General features: G+C 42.1%; 5 protein-coding genes and 1 long non-coding RNA gene across 10 annotated transcripts; 4 read left to right on the forward strand and 2 right to left on the reverse strand.

Moving 5' to 3' along the window:
- The first annotated feature begins 59 nt into the window (after positions 1 to 59).
- LOC117646401 (probable 39S ribosomal protein L23, mitochondrial) lies at positions 60 to 1,264 on the forward strand. The gene is made up of 4 exons (XM_034387299.1): positions 60 to 397; positions 605 to 810; positions 895 to 965; positions 1,070 to 1,264. The coding sequence occupies exons 1-4, from the start codon at positions 384 to 386 to the stop codon at positions 1,220 to 1,222; spliced, it is 444 nt and encodes a 147-aa protein (XP_034243190.1). The 5' UTR covers positions 60 to 383; the 3' UTR covers positions 1,223 to 1,264.
- A 34-nt stretch (positions 1,265 to 1,298) lies between these two features.
- LOC117646398 (nucleoporin Nup37) lies at positions 1,299 to 3,033 on the reverse strand. The gene is made up of 6 exons (XM_034387294.1): positions 2,712 to 3,033; positions 2,389 to 2,586; positions 2,157 to 2,304; positions 1,826 to 2,045; positions 1,571 to 1,730; positions 1,299 to 1,479 (listed from the first exon to the last, which is right to left on the reverse strand). Exons 1-6 carry the CDS (start codon positions 2,895 to 2,897, stop codon positions 1,387 to 1,389), a joined length of 1,005 nt encoding a protein of 334 aa, XP_034243185.1. The 5' UTR covers positions 2,898 to 3,033; the 3' UTR covers positions 1,299 to 1,386.
- A 41-nt stretch (positions 3,034 to 3,074) lies between these two features.
- Positions 3,075 to 5,770, forward strand: LOC117646396 (KAT8 regulatory NSL complex subunit 2). Of its 2 annotated transcripts, none has more exons than XM_034387293.1 (8): positions 3,075 to 3,194; positions 3,660 to 3,981; positions 4,064 to 4,242; positions 4,328 to 4,502; positions 4,585 to 4,748; positions 4,846 to 4,982; positions 5,075 to 5,335; positions 5,485 to 5,770. In XM_034387293.1, the coding sequence occupies exons 2-8, from the start codon at positions 3,716 to 3,718 to the stop codon at positions 5,680 to 5,682; spliced, it is 1,380 nt and encodes a 459-aa protein (XP_034243184.1). In that variant the 5' UTR covers positions 3,075 to 3,194; positions 3,660 to 3,715; the 3' UTR covers positions 5,683 to 5,770. The 2 variants fall into 2 exon arrangements, with proteins under 2 accessions (XP_034243184.1, XP_034243183.1); XM_034387292.1 differs by lacking the exon at positions 3,075 to 3,194 and adding an exon at positions 3,227 to 3,467.
- A 330-nt stretch (positions 5,771 to 6,100) lies between these two features.
- Positions 6,101 to 13,924, forward strand: LOC117646393 (tyrosine-protein phosphatase non-receptor type 4). 3 transcript variants are annotated; one of them, XM_034387285.1, is made up of 19 exons: positions 6,101 to 6,214; positions 6,736 to 6,828; positions 6,900 to 7,077; positions 7,204 to 7,332; positions 7,432 to 7,474; positions 7,563 to 7,730; positions 7,811 to 7,931; positions 8,016 to 8,103; positions 8,223 to 8,378; positions 8,459 to 8,691; positions 8,786 to 8,956; positions 9,046 to 9,232; positions 9,314 to 9,484; positions 9,558 to 9,675; positions 9,764 to 10,024; positions 10,107 to 10,223; positions 10,314 to 10,549; positions 10,637 to 10,921; positions 11,014 to 13,924. In XM_034387285.1, the coding sequence occupies exons 3-19, from the start codon at positions 6,928 to 6,930 to the stop codon at positions 11,095 to 11,097; spliced, it is 2,718 nt and encodes a 905-aa protein (XP_034243176.1). In that variant the 5' UTR covers positions 6,101 to 6,214; positions 6,736 to 6,828; positions 6,900 to 6,927; the 3' UTR covers positions 11,098 to 13,924. The 3 variants fall into 3 exon arrangements, with proteins under 3 accessions (XP_034243176.1, XP_034243178.1, XP_034243177.1); XM_034387287.1 differs by having other exon boundaries at positions 8,226 to 8,378; XM_034387286.1 differs by having other exon boundaries at positions 6,156 to 6,192.
- LOC117646399 (tRNA N(3)-methylcytidine methyltransferase METTL2) lies at positions 13,904 to 15,608 on the reverse strand. Of its 2 annotated transcripts, XM_034387296.1 has the most exons (7): positions 15,468 to 15,608; positions 15,256 to 15,403; positions 15,006 to 15,158; positions 14,670 to 14,921; positions 14,473 to 14,586; positions 14,215 to 14,387; positions 13,904 to 14,135 (listed from the first exon to the last, which is right to left on the reverse strand). In XM_034387296.1, exons 2-7 carry the CDS (start codon positions 15,387 to 15,389, stop codon positions 13,984 to 13,986), a joined length of 978 nt encoding a protein of 325 aa, XP_034243187.1. In that variant the 5' UTR covers positions 15,390 to 15,403; positions 15,468 to 15,608; the 3' UTR covers positions 13,904 to 13,983. The 2 variants fall into 2 exon arrangements, with proteins under 2 accessions (XP_034243187.1, XP_034243186.1); XM_034387295.1 differs by lacking the exon at positions 15,468 to 15,608 and having other exon boundaries at positions 15,256 to 15,461.
- A 14-nt stretch (positions 15,609 to 15,622) lies between these two features.
- Positions 15,623 to 17,725, forward strand: LOC117646403. The gene is made up of 3 exons (XR_004587782.1): positions 15,623 to 15,828; positions 16,330 to 16,411; positions 17,577 to 17,725. It is a non-coding gene; the product is annotated as an uncharacterized LOC117646403 (long non-coding RNA).
- The last annotated feature ends 1,346 nt before the right edge of the window (positions 17,726 to 19,071 follow it).

A 19,071-nucleotide genomic window follows, 5' to 3' on the forward strand; every position in this document is an offset into this window, starting at 1 on the left:
AGAGCAGAGGCGGACCGGGACCGCTCACCGACGAGCATTCGGAAACTGGTGGGGGGAAGTACTCGACAGGCAGGCAACATACAGCTGCTAAACCAAGTCGACGTCCTGTCATCGCATTACAAAAAGTCGTATGAAACTTTACTGCGACTGTGGTTGATTGCAACGAATCTCGTAATCATCTCATAAACAAAAAAAAACTATAAAAAGTGGGATGTTTCCCTCCCAACACCATTCAGACTGCAAATAATCATTTGTCTGCTTATTGGCACGTCCAGCAGACGGCTTAGCTTTGTTTGGGGCATGTTTTTAAAAAGTTGAGACCACACTAGCGAACGCTGTTTTAGACAAACGTCTGCGATAACAACACTACGCATTTCGGAACTATGTCAACGAGATGGTAAGAAACCTTTCATATCGTTTCCCTTTATAGCATTTGCCTGTTTTTCGATAATGCCCTCATCCTAACCTAATCTTCAATTGAGGGGTGATAATATTACATGTGTTTCACCTAAATTATTCTGGTTGTTACAGCCAATGAAAATGGCAAACATGACCCTTAACTTCTTATTTAACAATAATATGTACTGACTTCTTTACTTTGTAGGTACCCTCTTTACCAGCGAGGAAATCCTCAGCTCAGAGTGTTTTTACCGAATTTCTGGATGAAGGTAGTGAAACCCAAGGAAGAAGTTCCACCTAATGTTGTGCACTTTCACGTTTCCAACGAAATGACTGAATATGATGTCCGAAACTATTTGAAAAAAATCTATAATCTTCCGGTTGTTGCTGCCAAAGTAGAAATGAAAAACGGTCGGTAAAGTTGGAAATCATTATGATGTCTTCACATACGAAGTCTTCCAGATTCTAATTCACTATCATGATTCTACTGTGCAGGTAATATTGTGAAAAATATTAAGGGATTTGTCACAAAAGAAAATGATTATAAAGTTGCTTATGTAACCATGGTAAGTAGTTCAGAAGGTAGTTCAGAATTCAGAGGTACCTCATGTTGAATATAGAAAAACTAAGATAGGATTTAATTCACTTGTTTTTTTCCCAATCCATACAGGAGAAGAATTTCAAGTTCACTTTCCCTGACGTGCCTCTTAAGCCTGGAATGGAACTGCTGAAGCAGAGTCAAAAGGATAATGAGAAGACTAAAAAAGCACTAACAGAAAAATATCAATATAGGCCTGGACTCCCCGGCTGGTTCCAACAATAAAGTAGAATAATATGTTAAATAAATAGTCAGAAATCTCATAAAGTTATGATTATTGGTTAAAGAAAAAGGTCCTCAATTTTGTGAATTATACAGTTATATTTTTAGGACATTGCAGTTGAAGGTACATAACATACAAAATAAGACAGAAGCTTACTGCCAACACATTACTTAGTCAGGACTCTAAAAATGATCAACTTCCGGTCTGAACCAGCACAAACCAATGGGAGTCTATAATGCCAGGAAAGGCCGCCTGAAACCTGCACAAAAGTCAGGGAGCGATTAATGCATAAGAAGTGAATTAGACCCAATAAATAGCAACACGCACTCCAGAGAAAATAAAATATTTACCTGAAGGGTCGAAGTGAGCAGAGGTTGACTTGAGCCTACATGAGAAACCTTCAATAGGTGATCACTTCTTCCAATTGTAGCCAGATGATTTTCACTTGCGGGGGAAAATCGCATGTACACTCCACCTTCCATATGAATGGGTCTTGTTTCTACAGGAGAACTGTTAGTTCAAACAGAAATTTAAGAGAAAAGTTAGGGGATACTCTAAATGAATTACATGATTTTGCTAAGGGGAACACACACAATAAGCGTTACCTGGCAGCTGTTACATCTCGGATGACCAAGTCTCCGCCAGCTACACAGCCTACTCTGCTACAGTTGCTGGGAGACCAATCAGCAGCCATTAATGGGCAGTGACCAGCATCCAAAGATAAAATGGCCCGTTGGGTTTCAATATTGTACATTCGGATGAGGCCACATTTTTCGGCGACAAGAAGTTTGGAAGGTTCTTGTCGGTGCCAGCGTACACTCATTCCTGACAGTTAGGAAGATCAAACATTAATTTGAATAGACATGAAATGTAACACAAAATATAAATCACAAAAAGGGTTTAAAATGCCATTTCTTATTTCATCATACTAAATACCTGGGGATGTGAGATAGAATGTTATATCTTCCGCTCCTTCCTTCAAGGGCCACAACTTGCATGTGTGGTCATCACTCGTTGATGCAAGATAGTTCCGTTCAGGGTCGCAGGCCAATGCATTGATATAGTCTGAATGATTACCAAGAACCTAAGTACAGAAAGTTAGTAAAGATGTCCTTAAAAAAAAAAGTTATTAGATTGAAATGTTTTAAACCCATACTGATATCAGTACCTTCACACATGAATTTGCATTTTGAGTACTGTCGAAGTAGGAAACATTAAATTCAGAATCTGCGGTGTAGAAGCACAATAACTTTGGCAAAACGTTGGTAGATGCCTCCGGGCTCCATGCCAGGGAATGAACTCTTGCTCCATGCGCGAATTCGTGAATAACACTGAGCTCGACGCTCTCCTGACCCTCATCTTCTTCCTGAAAAATAGAGCACATTTTTTTTTTGTAAGGAGCAATGTTGATAGACCGGTAGCCGGCCGCCGGGAAGGTTATGCAAATCACTTCACTGAATAATTTTCAAGAAACAGCATCAGCAAACAAACCTGTATGGAAAATGATCCAACAACAATTTTGTCTTTTAAAGCGATGCACAAAAGATTCTGTGACCATTCATAAGGAGAGAATTCAACCTGGAAAATCTGACTGGGAAAGGGCAAAACAAACTTTCTGCTATCTATAATAGGAGTTGGCACGGGCTGCGACAAGAATGATTGGTTTAAAACCATCATGGTTAAAACGCTTTAATCGGCAGCAGAAAATACTTTGAAAATCAATGAAAAGTCAACAGTAACAATAAAATAAAGTAACAAGGTAGCGTACAATTTAAATTTCAAACTTTCAGTAATTGACTCAAAATATTCTCATAGTAGCAAGTGCAGTGTAGTCCAAGTTCGCCAACTACAAATTTCTAGCCCTTAAGAGCGTTTTTCCCATATGTGACGCTGGTCCTAGATGGACCAAAAACTAAGCAAAATATAATCTTTAGGTTGAAAGTTAGCCAAAACTACGTGATCTGACGATTTCAGGTACTTATTTTGCGCTCACAGGTTGGCTAGAGAACGCTCGAAGAAGCCACCATCAAGATGGCCACTCACCACAAAGGGTGTAGTTAATGTTTGGCTTCGTTATTTTGATCTTCTGACTGTTAAATCTCCTCTTAGCTTTTGCTCAAGTAGATTTTCGGTTCAGCTGTAGCCAGCAGCCATCAGTGGTCTGAAGTACCCTCATATTTCGTCCTGTTTCGTTCTTATTACAAAAACCAAATTTTGTCATCTTTGAGTTTTTAATGTGCTCTTGAGGTACAGTAGCATGAAGCATATGTATTTTGTGTAGTTTTCAACAATACTCCGTTTTGTTGTGTCTTAAAATGTGCATACAGAAGTTAGAGTCTTCAAATCGTACTGCTAGATTGACTCTACCATAGCAGACATTGGTTAATTCACATTGTTAGTTTTATTCCGCCAATGATTGAATTTGTATTTTGCCTACAGCTCCTGCCTTGTGTCCTCCAAATCATGTAAAGGACTGACAACGCCCACATCATACAATGTCGGGATCAAGTAGTCATCAACAGTCGCAGCAGCCGCCTCCAGCGCCTTTATCTAAAGCGGCAGCTGAAAGAGCACTGAGAGATGCAAAATGCCGCTATAAACAATATGATTGTTCCTTGTCAAGATTAGACGGTTATCATTACTGTATGCAACACATCCTTGAAGATAAAGCAGCACCATACAAACCATGTAGTTATGTGTTTGCATTTAACGGCAGACCTTGTTCAAAGCCTGCTTACAAAGGCGACCGCCGTAACAATGGGTATGCTTTACAACCGTTGTCCAAGTTTTGGTCCACCATAAGTACCTTTATTTAGAATAATTTCGTTTGTTTTCTTCTCCAGATTATGTTCCATCCATTCCAGGAAAGAGGAACTTAAGCGTCAAAAATCATCATTGCGACACTTCCCTTCCCCCTCCACAGAGTCTCTCTTAACAGGTTTAAGTCATTATGTTCCATCATCTCAAAATTTAAACACTGCTGTGAAAGAGGAGAGCTCAGATGAACCTCTCGATCCTTTCTGTAAGTTCTCTAGTGGAGACAGCAGTTCATATTCAGCTTATGTTCAATTTAAGACAAATATTTCAATAGTCCTTTATTTTTTCAGTGGATATGGATGCCTCTATGATAAATGCGTCCTCATCTCGTGTTCTTGACTATGGAAGTGAGTCCGATTCAGATGTTGATGCAGCTATGTTGGATGTGACTTGGAAAGGAGGGGATGCTGATGCAGACTCGAGTGATGCTGAGAGTGTGGATAGTCAGCAGGAAGATCTCCTAAAGTATGTTCTAGCTCTTATACTTCTACCATGCAAGTTTTTGTCTTGTCTTCACTGACCACACTTTCATTTTATCATAATACAGGCATGCGGGTGTTTATACCTCCGAGGAAGCCATGCAGGTCACAAGGGACAAACTCATACGCCTGCAGTCATTGTACATCGAACAGTTTCGTAGACTGCAGCATGTACTTCGGGAACGCCGTCGAAAATATCTACATAGCCTTAAACGAGAAAAAGAATCATTATGTAAGGAATAAAATAATTAATTGTAAAATTATTTGTTGGCAACCTCTTCCTAAAGAAGGTCCGAGATATTAATACTTTTTATTTACTGTTTGTGTAGGTAGCATAAGCAGTCAACCACGTAACTCTTCTCGGGAGCAAAAACTGTATGAAAAACTGAAAGCCTTAAATCACTATCACCGCAGAAATGGTGTGGAGGCAGTTCTTCATAAAAAGGCCCTTGAAAGAAGAGCTTCTGTAAGTCTAGTTTTTGTTTTTTGGTGAATATTAAAATATAATTACACATGAAGATTGTAATAAAAACCTAAAGCTTTGTTTTCTATATTTAGGTTACAGATGGTATGAATGTGAGACCAGCCCCTTTCCCTAAATGTGTCTATACAGAGGGTGGTGTCAAGTGTGGGGCCAGAAGTCTTCCTGTTTCCAAATTTTGTCCAAAACATATCCTTCAGGACACTCACCAAGTATTGTTTCGCCCCTGTGGCTGCAAGATTGGGTCTGACAGTGAATGCAAGGAGCCACTGCCTGACATTGCAGAAGATGCTTTTTGTGTTTATCACACTGTCCTCCCCTCATTTCCGAAAAGCAAGGTTTGTTTCAAAATTATTATTTTACCTCCAAGCAAAGTGTTTCTTTCTTTAAGAGAAAGAAATTTACAAGTGTCTTGGCTTTGTGCATTTCTCCTCAGCCTCCATAACTCCCTCTATGCTAAAATTATTTCTTCTTACTGCTCTCTAAGGTGGAACCAAAGACTGAGCCCACATGCCTTACTCAGGAGGAAGCGCTGAAACAGGAACAGGAAGAGCAGATTCAGCAGATAAGTCTGCAACTCCAAGAACAGCTTGAACAACAGAGCCTTGCTTTACCCGATTCAATCGATACTGATATGGACATAGTACTTGATTCAAAAGATCAGAACTTTTTAAATGCTTTTTAAAGAGTATTTTTATTGTTGTGAAAACATTGTTTTTTTGTTAACAACCAAACATTAATCTATAAGTTATTAAACTAGTTTATATATATCATCTAGTAGTTGTTTTTACCTGCTTTTTCACCTCCTCCACCTGCATCAGTCACTGCAGTAGACTGCCACACCGTGACCACACAAACCATTAACATGGTGAGGACCATCCAGTACCTCATGGGTAAAAACAAATCAAAAATCCGATAATCGCCGAGAATCCTGCCGATGGAGTCGGCAAGACGCGCTTAATGAGCCCATTTCACTCACGTCACCTGCAATTTCAGTATTTACAAAGAATGACATTTCTTTGGTGGCCGCATGGAAAAGTCCTACTTCATGGTGGCCGCTTTCGGTGAGAGCAATGTCTAGAAATTCAAACCTACCGCCCTACAAAGGTCATCGGTATCTTCTTCCTTTCTTCTTCTTCCGAGTCGTACGACCGAACTGAAAACTGAACGAACGCTTCTGCAGGAGCGAAGCGCTGTGCGTTGTGTTGTATTTAAAAGTTAGTGCAATATTTCTACCTCGACTTCGTTTAATGTTTGGACCCGGCTACCAAGCTTTGTCAACTGAATGATTAGATACGAGTAAACCTTTGCTGTGTGATTAATTGCTGAAAGTTAAAAGTTCGGGACGGCGTCGACTGCATCATACAATAGACGAAAAGAACAAACTTCGTTTTATTTATCAAATACTCCGTTAATTTCTATATTTACAACTTTCTCCTCATCATTTGCCGTTCAAATAGTAATCCTTCGTCTTATGTGCTTTTTTACCAATTGTTTCACTGAGGTGGAAATGTCATAACCCTTAAAGATAATCTATTTCCATACCTGTCAAGGGTAGAAGTGACCCTTTTATTTATTTTGGTACTATCATAGTCTAATATTGTATTGCTTATCTATATCATTCATTTGCCAATATTTGATTCTTGCGTAGCGTCTGAGAGCACAGTATTCTCTCCATCAGTTTCTAGCAAGTCCCTGTTGCTTTAAAAAAAAACCTACGTCTTTTTCTGTCATACAGGCGAAGGAGCTCTTTTCTTAAAATGATGCAGTTCTTAATGCGATAACCGTCATGTCTTCATGCATCTCTACTCATCCAGAAGAACGCATGCAGGTGACTTCTGAGCACCTAATTTAGATTGTTATCCTGTGTTAAGGGTGTCACTGAACTTGATCCTCCTTCAGGTTAAAACAAACGACTCCTCGCAGGAGGATGATTGAAAGCGTGTCACGACGGGCTTTCAGTGGTTCAAGCGGGACTTACAACGTAAGAGCCTCCGAGCTGGCGCGGGACCGTAGACTGAAGACCCTTACAGCCACTGTGGTATTTCTCGATGACTCTCAGCACTGCTTTCAGTTGGAGGTAAGCTAGCGAAGTTCTTAAAACCAAACTGGTTCTGCAAGAAACTTTTTTTGTTTTGCCATGATTTGTGCAGTGTGTCGTGTTAAGCAAATGGTTCCTACAAGCAAATGTGTGTTCATTTTACAGAAGCGTGCTAAAGGCCAGGTTTTGTTGGACCTGGTGTTCCAGCATCTGGAACTCATCGAGAAAGATTACTTCGGCCTACAATATTCTGACAATGGAGTTTTACCAACGCCCCCCAATCCTGATATCATGGTAATCAAAATATTTTTCTCTTGTGTCGCACTAAATGCCTAGCAATATTTTAGGGGGGGACCTTGTTAAATTGATACATGACTTCTTAAAATCTTCCAGAGATGGCTTGATCCTTCTAAACCTGTCAAGAAACAAATCAAGGGTGAGAAGCTAACTCTTTGTATGCCTGATGTTTTCATATGTTTCCAAAGGTTCTTTGCTCTGTATAAAATTTGTTCCCTTGTTTTCAGGTGGCAGTCTCTATTTTCGAGTTAAGTTTTATGTGTCGGACCCCAGTAAACTTCAAGAGGAATATACAAGATATCATTTATATCTACAAGTTCGGCAAGATATCTTACAGGGCAGGCTTCAAGTCACCCCTAGCACAGCCTGCCTCCTTGCCAGTTATACTGCTCAATGTAATTTTACTTATCTTCATTTGGGAAAATGTTTGTTTTCAATGTTCATTTAGATGATGTTTTTATTCCTGCTTTTACAGCGGAATTAGGTGACTACCACCCTGAAGAACATGGGTCTGGTTACTTATCACACCTTCAACTCATGTCAGGACAAACAGAAGAAATGGAAAAGAAGGTTGCTGAGCTACACAAACTTCATAAGTGAGTTACAATCTATTTTATTTCTAACTATCCTAGAAATTTAAAGATTGCATCCAAATTCATCTAACCAATACTTTAATTTAGGGGTCAAACACCGGCCGACGCAGAGTTTAATTTCTTAGATCATGCGAAACGATTGGAGATGTATGGAGTTGATTTACATAGAGCTCGAGTGAGTGTCTTCATTATCCATTCTCAGCCATTTATTAAATCAAATCAAATAATTTATTTGCATCATCTTTTTGTCATAAATCTCTTTTTACTCTTTCTAAAATTGAGTTGGTTTTGCAGCAGGATTCTTCAGGAAAAGAAATTCAGCTTGGTGTCACATCATTGGGTCTTGTGGTCTTCCAGAATAATATAAGGATTAATACCTTTTCTTGGTCCAAAATTGTTAAATTGTCTTTTAAAAGAAAGCAGTTTTTTGTCCAGCTGAGAAGGGAACCAGTAAGTTGACTGTCTTTGTTTTATATGTCATGCCCACTTTTGATGATACTAGTTTTAACAAATGCGCTCTTAATTTTCAGTCTGAAAACTATGATACTCTGCTTGGATTCAACATGCTTACTTATAGATCATCTAAAAATTTGTGGAAATCATGTGTAGAGCATCATACATTCTTTCGCCTTCACTCACCTCATGTTAGACCAAGACGATTTCCACTTAGTCTTGGCTCACGTTTCACTTACTCAGGCCGCACTGAATTTCAAACAGTTGAGGATGGTAGGCAACGAGCTCGTGTTGATAGGACTTTTGTTCGGTGAGTCTTTGTTTTCCCCCTTTCTGCATTTTTCAGTACTTAAACTCTAATCTCTTGTGTTAAGAACTACCTAATCGTTTCATTTATGTCACAGGACACCAAGCAAACGGCCATTTAGAACAACAGTGCCACCACCAGTTGAGGACAAAGCTGTTTTACCAACAGCACCAACTCGCACTCCAAGACCACATGACAACAAAGTGACCTCACTAGGATCCCGTGAACCCAGAAAAGCTTGGGGAGAAGCCTCTCATCCCTCTGATGAGTAAGTTCTGAGAACTATCCTTTGACTTCAGTTATTGACTCTTAAATTAAAATTCACTTACGCCCTAATTTTTTTGTTTTACTTTTTAGTGAGGGTGGTTTCCTGGATGTAAGAGCTGAAGAACGTATAGGTAGACCATTCACTCCGTCACTTCCTTCTAGCAGAGCAATGACATATGTTGATGAAGAGCCAGTTGAGCCTGAGCTAGTGGTTAATGGTAGTACAACAACAAGTACATTTGAAATGCCTAGTCTTACTGAACTGCAACCACCACAGGTACATGTTTTAGAATAGAAGATTTTTGCTGCTTTCCTTCTTACCTTATAAAATAATTTATCTTTTCTTTCCCCTTTACAGCCACCTCCGGAAGAGGGCTTGGTGATGATACGAATAAGTCCTGATGAGCAAGGAAGGTTTGGATTCAATGTTAAGGGAGGAGCAGACTTAGGAATGCCAATACTTGTTTCAAGAGTGGCTCCTAATACTCCGGCTGATAGATCTTACCCCAAACTTAATGAAGGAGATCAGGTAATTTCATAATAGTAGGCCTCTCGGTTATGCTGATGTTCTGTAATAAATTTAACCACCTTTTTTCCTTAAGGTTTTGCTTATTAATGGTCGAGAAGTGAATGGTATGACACATGATCAAGTTGTGAACATTATCAGAGCGTCACGCGATGTTCATTGTGGCGAGTTGGTTCTGACTGTGAGACCAAATGGTAAGTTTCCAACTCACATCACAAATAATAATTTTTTACTTTCAAAATGATTCTTACTAAAAATTTGAACAACTTGTGTCTTTTGTAGCTGTGTATGAAGCTCATGAGGAGGAGGAACCACCATATCAATACGTCCCAGATGTCATAGGAGGCTCAGGGGGGCCAGCTGGGGCACTGGTAGGGGGAGATGCATTGGCACAATCCATGCTCCTCTTGGAGGATGGCCTGGCCAGTGGGGCACTTTTGGCACAATTTGAGCAGCTGTACCGTAAAAACCCACAACTTGCTGCAAATGAAGCACGCAAGTCTGACAACCAGATGAAGAATAGATATAGAGATATTTCTCCATGTAAGCTAAATTATTTTGGCAGTAATTTCCTAATTATCAGTTTGTTCATGTTTAAAATTGTTCTTATTGTTTTCTCTTGTAGATGATGCTACTAGGGTCATTCTAGTTGGGGGTTCCACTGGTGATTATATTAATGCCAATTATGTAAATATGGAAATACCTGGATCAGGAATCATTAACCGGTACATTGCATGCCAAGGTATGATATGAGCTCAAAATACTAACTTTTCATACGGCATCTGCTTCCTTGACAATGTGAATGAAAATTTTTTTACCATGTATTTTTTAGGTCCGTTATCAAACACCGTTCAAGATTTCTGGCAAATGGTGCTAGAGGCACAAACAACTTTAGTAGTAATGTTAACAACTGTCATTGAGAGAGGCAGAACAAAGTGTGCCCAGTACTGGCCGGAAGTAGGCAGTACTATGGATCTTGAAAATCAGTTGACAGTGACATGCAATAGCGAAATCACTGACTCAACCCAAAGCTTTGTCTTCCGTGAATTTGTTCTTCGTCACATTGAGGTATCAGAGAGTTCTTTCATGTGTTTGATCAAGCAATTTTTACAACAATATGCCTCTAGAAACTGTTATATTTTACTTGTTTTCCAGACGGGAGAGGAGAGAGATATAAGCCACATGCAGTATTTGGCGTGGCCAGACCATGGGGTCCCTGAGGACTGGATACGATTTGTTGAGTTTACTGAAAGAGTGCGAGTTGCACGGAGAGGAATGGTAGAACCCACAATAGTGCATTGTTCTGCGGGAATCGGCAGAACAGGAGTTCTGATTCTAATGGAAACTGCTATGGGTCTTATTGAAGCTAATCAACCAGTTTATCCCCTGGATATCACTCGTGCAATGCGAGACCAGCGAGCACTCATGATACAGACACCCGTGAGTTACTATTTCAAAACAAACAATCATAAAATGTCCTTCCTATTGTTAGTTAATTTATTGTTGTATTTATACTTTTTCTCTTGTTACAGGCACAATATCACTTCGTTTGTAGTAGTGTCCATCGGGCTTTCAATGAAGGCCTGATAAAACCTTTGCCAGAATTCAGCAGGTGATTTGAAACTATAGATAGGCATTGGAGACAGTATGTTGTTCTGTGGAAACTTTTGATATTTCTCTGCTAGCAGACCAAATTTCCTTTTTGTTTTGTAGAAAATGAATGTTATGAATGATTTTAAAAGTTGGATCTAAATAGTATGTAAATCCTGCCACTGTATTGTATCGTCCGAGGGACATTGATTGTCTCTTATGGTTGCCGTCCACCTCACCATACCTAAAATTGACTTTTAGACATCCTTCTCAGCTTTTTAGGCTATAGGTCAGTACTCGTAGGTATGTTCGTCAAGTCTGAAACTGAGTCTTTCCTGAGAGGATATAACAAAATATAATTTTGTTGTATGTGATGTATTTGATTATACTGGCCTAGTGGAAATAGGAGGTGTCTCACAATGCAAATGTGAGAATTGTGATATTGGGGTCTTGCCATTTATGGCGCTATTTGTACTTTTTGAGACCTGCCATTTGTAGTGTAGAAATATTGGAAAATACCACTGCAACATAGACATGCATTTTCCCATACTTGTACAGATTTTGTGCAGCTTCTCATTGTTTAAAGCCCTTTTATTAACTTGCTACTGAGGCTACCATCAGTATTACTGGCAGTTCTGGAACTCCTTTTATTTCAGCATGCCCTTTTAGCTTGCCCTTCTCACAAGAAAAATCTATACTGTATGTTTTTAGTTAAAGTATTTGGTCACAAGTGCTTCTACCGTGATATTTAGTTAAGTTATTAGAAAATTTCACTTTTCAATACATATCTCTCATTAGTCATGTCAGACTTGTGTTTCAATAGTTGCTCTCACTTTTATCTCATTAACTATTTGGATGAGCAGGGGATCACTGGGCTATCCATCCTGGCATCTTAGGTCTCTTTTTATGGTGTGTCTTCCAGAAGTAACAGCTTTTATGTGTTCATCAGCTTTTAATTGTGCTCAGTGAATCTTTTGTGTGTGTTTGTAAGCATCTGCAAGATTTTGGCAAATTAACAATTACTGTAGTTTGGGTAGCAAACATATCCTTGGTGCAGTTGAGGGTAGTTACTCTTTTTTTTATCATTTACTACTGAAAGTTCATCTGTTTTAATACAACTCTGGCCTAAATTTTTGAATTGGATTTCAAATGTTTTAGTACATTAGACAATCAATGGCTTGAGCTTTTTGCTTTGTGTTCTCTTTTTAAAACAAAACTGGGCTAATCTGTGTGCAATATTGTTCTTTTCCCTTTTTAAACCTGAGCTTATTTGTAGTTTTAATGCCATATATTTAAGTTCAAACTGTTGCTCTTCCCACCTTTTAAAATGACCCTTCATTGTCTCATGTTTAATGATATGACTGCAGGGCTCACCTGTTTGAAGTCCCTCTGGTGTATTTCATTTAAAAACTAGTACGCAACTTGTCTCTGGTAAAATTACAATGACTATGTCATTTTTGGACAGCCATTTATTTGTAAATAATTTGTAGTTATTTGTGTTCTGTATAATGTTTTGTGATTATCTTCATGCTGTGAGCAAAGTGCAGTGTGCACAGCAAGCACTCTTTTAAAGGCTCTTCCTCTTCTTGAACTTGTATATTGGTAGGGAAAGACTGTTCTGTAATGTATGTAATAGTAGTACTACATATCTAACAAGAGTAGTCTGCCCATAATTTACCTCAGACTTTTCATCAACAAAGCTTGTAAACATAAATGGTTCTGGCTGACTCTGGGAGTGTCTTCAAACAAAAGTGGATTTTGTGCACGCTGCATAAGCATAACTCAGTCAGTCAAAGTGTGCTCTTGAATGTTTTTTAAATTTATTTTTTGTGTAGATGAAAAAGTGATGTGTATGTATTTAGCTATCTTCTGTACAACAGGATAAAGCAATGAAGTGTCTAATTGTTGTGATTTAGACTTTTTATGGAAAATATGTTATGATTATATATTTATTTAATTTTGTGTTCTTTTACAAAATGCTTTTGAATTTTTTTAGTGTACTCTGTATGTTTCTTTTTTTTTTATCATGTACTTCCTCTTTCTTACTTAGTAAGTCCTATTCAATTGTTGAAGTACATTATTGTGTATACAGGGTAGTTCTTAGGCTGCTCCACAGTGTGTTCATAATGTTACTTTCTTTCATCATATGTGAATGAACTAAGAGTGCCAATGCTCTTGTCATCATCTACTAAGGCTCTTATTACAGCTGGGTTTTGATAAATTTTGTCAAGCTTCATAAAACTATATCCCAATTGATTCAATATATTCTCATGTGACATGGAGCTTTTCAAGCAATCTACATTTTCTTCATTTGAAAAAGAGATTGTTTTTCAAGTGAACAGATTATTTATTTCTTTATCAAATGTTTATGCACTCTTAGTGTTTTGTCTAGTCGAATCAAACTTATTGGAAAAATAGCTTGGGTATGTCCGGGCAAGAGTATAAATTAGAGGATTTGCTTATTAAGTCCCCAATTTACCAATGAATCATTTGATTGTGGTGCAGACTGATACCTTAACCTGTGTGTTTCAGTTGCAGCAAATATTTTAGAAGTACGTATTTATGACCTATAACAACCAAATTATTTACACATGTTATGTGGCAAAACAGTTTGGAAGAAACCACAACTATTTGGTTGCCACTGACAAAATTTATTGTAGATGTTGCAGTTTGGAAATAAGATATTTTAATAAGACAAGTTTGTAAGGGCTTTCTTATTCTCAAAGTGTAGGCATTTGAAGTGTATTTTTCTGTAATGCTGTAACCTGTTTAGCTGATGGTTGTGTGTTGCAACAATCTGTGACAATATTGTTAAAAATTGATATGCAAATATACTGGTTTCAACTGAATGCATAAACTGGCTTTAATTAATTAATGAATTTATATTTAAAAAAAAAACCAACTACACCAAGCTAAGTATTTTCAGTACGTGGCTTGCGATATTTTGCTTGAACCCATACTCTATACATAGTTAGCTGTCTTCCTCTGTTTACTTGAAGTCTTCTATCAACTAAATTTTGCTCTTCAATGAACCCTGCCCCTTGAAATAGTGCTCGCAATTCCTCTGAAATTTTGACTCATATTAGTGACATTTATGTCAGTGATCTACAAGTTTCTTCAGCCTTCAGATTGTTTCAACATACCTTGGGTAAAAAAATACACTCTGGTTCCGTCTCCCCTTGAATAAAAGTTGTCTCCAAGGCAGCGGCCTTTTTTGAAACGAAGTTGGGCCATATCATAACGCCCATAGTCCCTGAACACAACCATTCCACCAGGCTTGAGGTAATCAAACGCTTTCTTTGCAACATGGGGCATTCTGAAACACAGTAGAAAGCCATCAGTATAAACCTACCAAATAGATTTCCTTACATAATATAAACAGCACTTTTACATAAACTTACTTCTCTGGATTGATTGCAGACAAAACAAATATAAAAGCTATTATATCCAGAGAATTCTCCTCAAATGGAGGATTCCAGTCATCATTAGTGACATCACAGACAAAGGCACAGCACCTGAATAATTTAAGAAGACAATAATTACAAACTGGAAGGCATACAAGATAAGAGCCAATAGATGTGGTTTTAAATTGCTTCACCGTGAAGTGTCGTATTCAGGATTTTCCTTGAGTATGTCAATAGCAGTAGCTGAGAAATCACAACAATACACAAATAAATTTTTATCTTGACTGTACTGGAGAACAGGAAAAACTGTATTTCCCACACCACACCCTATTTCTAGAATTCGACGGTGAGTGTTTGAATCGGCTGAATCAATTGGCATTTTCGTACTGGCTTTCGGTGCCAGTTCTGGAAATTCTGTGAAAAGCCAATGCCTATCCTTAAAAAATCTAAAAGAAAAAATAAATAATATGAAATAAATTAAGACGACTTCAGTGCGTTACAAATCCATAGAATAGTAACATAAACATTGCCTGTTTTGATGATTATTGTAGAATGAATCCCAGTACTTGTTGGCGTCATCTTCAAACTTCTGACGGTTTTCTTCTGGAACCAACTTTTCAGAATTTTCTGCAACTTTCATCTGGGCTTGCTTCTGTTGTTCTTCATCCCATTCCACATTATCCCTTTATGAACAAAAATTAGAGTCAGAAAGGGAGCACATTGAAGAACTTGACAACCCACATGCACTTTTGATAGAGAGGAAGACGGAGCCAATCTTACCATGCATTATGTTTAAAAACATCGTCAGAGTCAGTTAAAAATCTTGTTCCAAACTGAGGCCTCTTGTCGTCTTCCGTATTAGGTGCCTTGCAGGATGATGGTTGTTCTTGAGAGGCATCCTCACTTTCGGCCATGGGGAACAGGTAACCTAACCAAAAACGTGAGAGAGAGACTGACTTGTCTGCCCCAAAACACAAGACCGGGATGCCTACCTTCCCGGCGCCGGCGGTGGCGATACCCCGCGCCAGCAGTTCCCCCATGTGAGTCTCGCGGACGGTGGCGCCACTTGGCAGTGCAGGAGCTGTCAGTGACACTGGGCGCTGGGCGGGTGCATCGGCTTCGGCATCGAGCTTGGGGACTTGGCTACGAGATCGCGCTGATGTCTGTCTGCAGTCAACTTTTAAAGCCCAAGCCTCTCAAAGCAATTGATATCATCGGTGTAAATATTGACGATTCTTCATGCGCGTTTTGTGAGATATCTGTCGAAACTTTGGCCAATTTTCTACGTTGTGAGCTTCACTCTACGGACGCAGTTGAACGGGCATGTTTCATATGCCCAACGGATAGTTGAGAGTAAGTATGAATGGTGTAGACTGAAATGCTTGCGCTTAACCGAAAGGGATGGGCCAGTGAAGTGTTGGTTTTGTCAGCTGCATTAAGCTAGTGGACATATCCCCCTTTTCGCAAGTGTCATTTCCTGCGTCAGACGAAACGTCGCAGTCGTTTTAGTTTTGTCAAGGATCTTCGGTTGTTAATTTGACATTTAAGTTTGGTTATTGTGCGTCTCTGCATTTCGTTCTGCTAGGTGGAGGTCTTACATTAAGGCTTTCGACTGCCGTCTTTGTTTTTGTTCGAGTTAGGTTCGTTATTTTCCAGCTCTCGACCGCCCTGTCTAGTGACGCCGTATTTTGATTCTCGTTTCGCTTTTCGCTTTTGTCTCGGAGGTACACTGTACCGGGCTGCCTGCGATCAATGGCCGGTTTGCCCGTGATTGCTCCGTGGTACCAAATAAAGATGTCCAAGCTCAGCGGATTCTGTGACTGTATTCAGCAGTGGCGGATTCTTGTTTTGCAGATGCTTTTACCGTGTTTCACGGGAAATGATGCTCTCTAACCTGCCAACGTCAGCCCCTGAATCCACCGGTTTCCTCTAGATTGTAAGTACAAAGTCGCCAACTACATTTCGCATTTTGCTGCAATGCTGCAATCATTTGGTAGCATTGTTTGAGTTAATGTTCCCATTTCAAGCACATGACTCCATGAACGTGTACATTCTTCGTGCCTTTAGCGAAGGAAGCTCAGTGTAAACGAAGTGCTAACTGAGCTACTGTACCCTGCGGTGGAATGCACTGAGTCTAACCTATAAGGGGTGGGGAGGGAGGGGATCTTAAGCCAAACATCCCTCAAATCGGTTGGAGGAAAAGAGCGCACTAGCACCACACGTATTCTCATCCTAAATATTAAGCTCTTCAAACATTGAACCGTCGTGCTGGTTTTAAAAAAATGGATGGTAATAGTAGTTATTTAAGGGGAAGAAAAAGCTTTTACCTTATCCATTCAAATATGTTTATTCTGTCAAATTTTCGGAGCACGTGTCCGTCTGACACACTAGTTCTTTTTTGCGCCGTGCTCATAGCTTACACCCTTAGCACGATGCGGTGCATCGGGGTGCCTGCCCTCTTAATCGCCTCCACATTTCGCCAAATTTTATGTCCCGGTGCGGTTAGTTGAGTGGCATCCCCTCTCCCCGTCCCGGCTGCCGATTGGCTGTTAAGGACCCATGACCGCCTAGGTCTCCCTGGTCTCCCTATGCAGGAAATCTCTCATTAGGGGACGCAGTGTGCGCAGAGCGACTGTCTCTGTCTCTCTCGCACTCACGGGGCGTTGCACACGCGTGCGAGAGAGACAGAGGGACGGAACACCGCGCTGCGCGGCTGCACCGTGCATTGCGTTAGTGACCCCTCTAGTCTGAAAGGGGCGGAGACGGGGGAGGGGGCGGAGACTCAGCGGGCCAAGCGACACATTTGGTTAGTTTCTTTTTGGTGGACTCTTTGGCAAGCTTGCGGTGGCGGCCAGGCGGCGTGCTGGCCGTCGTGCTGGCCGTGTCGATGTAGTCCCGATATTGGCGCGGCTGTTGATCCTTCTCGCCTCCCCTAATGACGCCCAGCTCGTCCATAAATGATGTCACACTCAGGGCGGCGCACGCAAGCCACAAGCCTCGCATGCGTGTCGCGCTGTCGCCCTGTCTCTCTCGCACCGATGCGGCGCTACGGCGCGCCCCATGAGTGCGAGAGAGACAGCGGCAACCTTTGTCTGTTGCAGGCGCTCGTCGTTGGTCGTCGAGCCCCCCATGATCCAGCAGCCCGCTCCCCCCGCGGGCTCTCTCGGCGCGACCGCCGCCGGCCAGCAGGCGCTGCTCTGCCCCGCCCCCATGTACAGCTCGGCCTACTACCGGGCCCCCGTGCCGGTGCCCGGGCCCAACTCGCAGCGCGCCGGCCCCCGGCCCGCCCTGCACTACGTCAATGTGAGTGGAGGCACTGCCGGCACTGCCGGCCGCCGCGCTGCCGCATTTGCATGCTGATTGGCTTTCAGGTGGTAGACCCCCTGCGACTGGGCGGCCGCACCGGCCGTCAAGCTGACTGATTCCAATCCCAGAGTCGTTTCGTCGCTCTAGCAACTGTCCGCGACGCCCGTGTGTCGCCAATGAACAAGGCGGTGACGCGGTGCGCTGTGCGATATGCCGGCAGATGCGATGGTGCATGTTTACATTGCGAAGGTCGTGCCATTCGGCCATTCGGCGACCTGGACCTCGCGGCGTCTGTCTGTCTGCCCGCCTGTCTGTCTGCCTGTGTCTGTCTGTCTGTCTCTCGCCGCGCTCTGATATCGAATTGTATTCCCATAACACCGCAGTCCTTTGGCCCCAAAGCCGCCGCCGCCTCCGTTTTCTTTCTGTTCCTCTCGTTTCCAAAGCCTCTCTCCAATAGGGCCCCGTCGTTTCCACTCGTGATCCACGTCCTGCCAGGATATTATCCCCCTCCCCTACCCCCTCCCTCTCCGCGCCGCGCACATTTGCAAGCGCCGATATCACGTTAGCGCCGACGCCGCGCTATGAATCGGAAAGGGATTTGCACACTCTTTCACGGTCTGAGCTGTCGTCTCGGCCCGACGGGGGGGCGGACGGGCGGGCGGACGGGCGGGCGGACACCGGCAGAAGTGGCGCATTGCGGGTGGCCGGGCCGGCCGGGTTGCAGATTGGACCAGCAGGCCGGCCGACGGGCAGCCGCGTCAGGGGGGTTCCCTCTGTTCCCTCGGTTCCCTCCCCGCGTCCCCGGCGCCCTGCCCGGCGGCCCTGCCGGGTCAGTGGTGAACATCACATCGCGCTGGAGGTGGTGATGGTGGTGCTCGTGCTACACGGGCGCGGTGCGGTGGGGGCGCGTGGAGCCGGCCGTCTAGTGCGCGACGGCGAATACCCGCCCCAATGAAGGGAAGGGACGGGATCCCCATTCAGCGCGGATAAAGGCAGGCATGATGGACGAGGCGACGCGGTGCGGGGCGGGGCTGATCCGCCGCGCCGCCCGCTGCCCACGTAGAGGAACTGGCGGGGCGGGCCGTACCCCTTTCACCCCATTTCCCACTGCCTACACTGTGGCGGTGAATTTCGGTGCCGGGGCACTGCTGGGGCGCAGGCGAGCCGTGTACCGTGTACTTTCGTACGCCCTACCGGGCTTATCTAAATCTGCGAGGTTCGCGTATCGCGTTGACGCTGCGGTGCGCTAGAGCGCACTCTGGTGGCCGCCCTGGCAACAGCGCTGTGCTG

The sequence above is a fragment of the Thrips palmi genome, unplaced genomic scaffold (assembly GCF_012932325.1).
Source record: "Thrips palmi isolate BJ-2018 unplaced genomic scaffold, TpBJ-2018v1 HiC_scaffold_19, whole genome shotgun sequence".
Classification (NCBI taxonomy): domain Eukaryota; kingdom Metazoa; phylum Arthropoda; class Insecta; order Thysanoptera; family Thripidae; genus Thrips; species Thrips palmi.

Coding starts and splice junctions, on each gene's coding strand:
- LOC117646396 (XM_034387293.1), top strand. CDS start 3,716: ATGTCGGGATCAAGTAGTCATCAACAGTCGCAGCAGCCGCCTCCAGCG. Junction 3,982..4,063: donor GGCGACCGCCGTAACAATGG/GTATGCTTTACA, acceptor TTTCTTCTCCAG/ATTATGTTCCATCCATTCCA. Junction 4,243..4,327: donor TGAACCTCTCGATCCTTTCT/GTAAGTTCTCTA, acceptor TTATTTTTTCAG/TGGATATGGATGCCTCTATG.
- LOC117646399 (XM_034387296.1), bottom strand. CDS start 15,389: ATGGCCGAAAGTGAGGATGCCTCTCAAGAACAACCATCATCCTGCAAG. Junction 14,922..15,005: donor TACAATAATCATCAAAACAG/GCAATGTTTATG, acceptor TTTTTCTTTTAG/ATTTTTTAAGGATAGGCATT. Junction 14,587..14,669: donor CCTGAATACGACACTTCACG/GTGAAGCAATTT, acceptor TAAATTATTCAG/GTGCTGTGCCTTTGTCTGTG.
- LOC117646401 (XM_034387299.1), top strand. Junction 811..894: donor CAAAGTAGAAATGAAAAACG/GTCGGTAAAGTT, acceptor TCTACTGTGCAG/GTAATATTGTGAAAAATATT. Junction 966..1,069: donor AAGTTGCTTATGTAACCATG/GTAAGTAGTTCA, acceptor CAATCCATACAG/GAGAAGAATTTCAAGTTCAC.
- LOC117646398 (XM_034387294.1), bottom strand. CDS start 2,897: ATGATGGTTTTAAACCAATCATTCTTGTCGCAGCCCGTGCCAACTCCT. Junction 2,305..2,388: donor ATGCAAATTCATGTGTGAAG/GTACTGATATCA, acceptor TTCTGTACTTAG/GTTCTTGGTAATCATTCAGA. Junction 2,046..2,156: donor ATTCTATCTCACATCCCCAG/GTATTTAGTATG, acceptor CCTAACTGTCAG/GAATGAGTGTACGCTGGCAC.
- LOC117646393 (XM_034387285.1), top strand. CDS start 6,928: ATGATTGAAAGCGTGTCACGACGGGCTTTCAGTGGTTCAAGCGGGACT. Junction 7,932..8,015: donor GAGCTACACAAACTTCATAA/GTGAGTTACAAT, acceptor ACTTTAATTTAG/GGGTCAAACACCGGCCGACG. Junction 10,025..10,106: donor ATATAGAGATATTTCTCCAT/GTAAGCTAAATT, acceptor TTTCTCTTGTAG/ATGATGCTACTAGGGTCATT.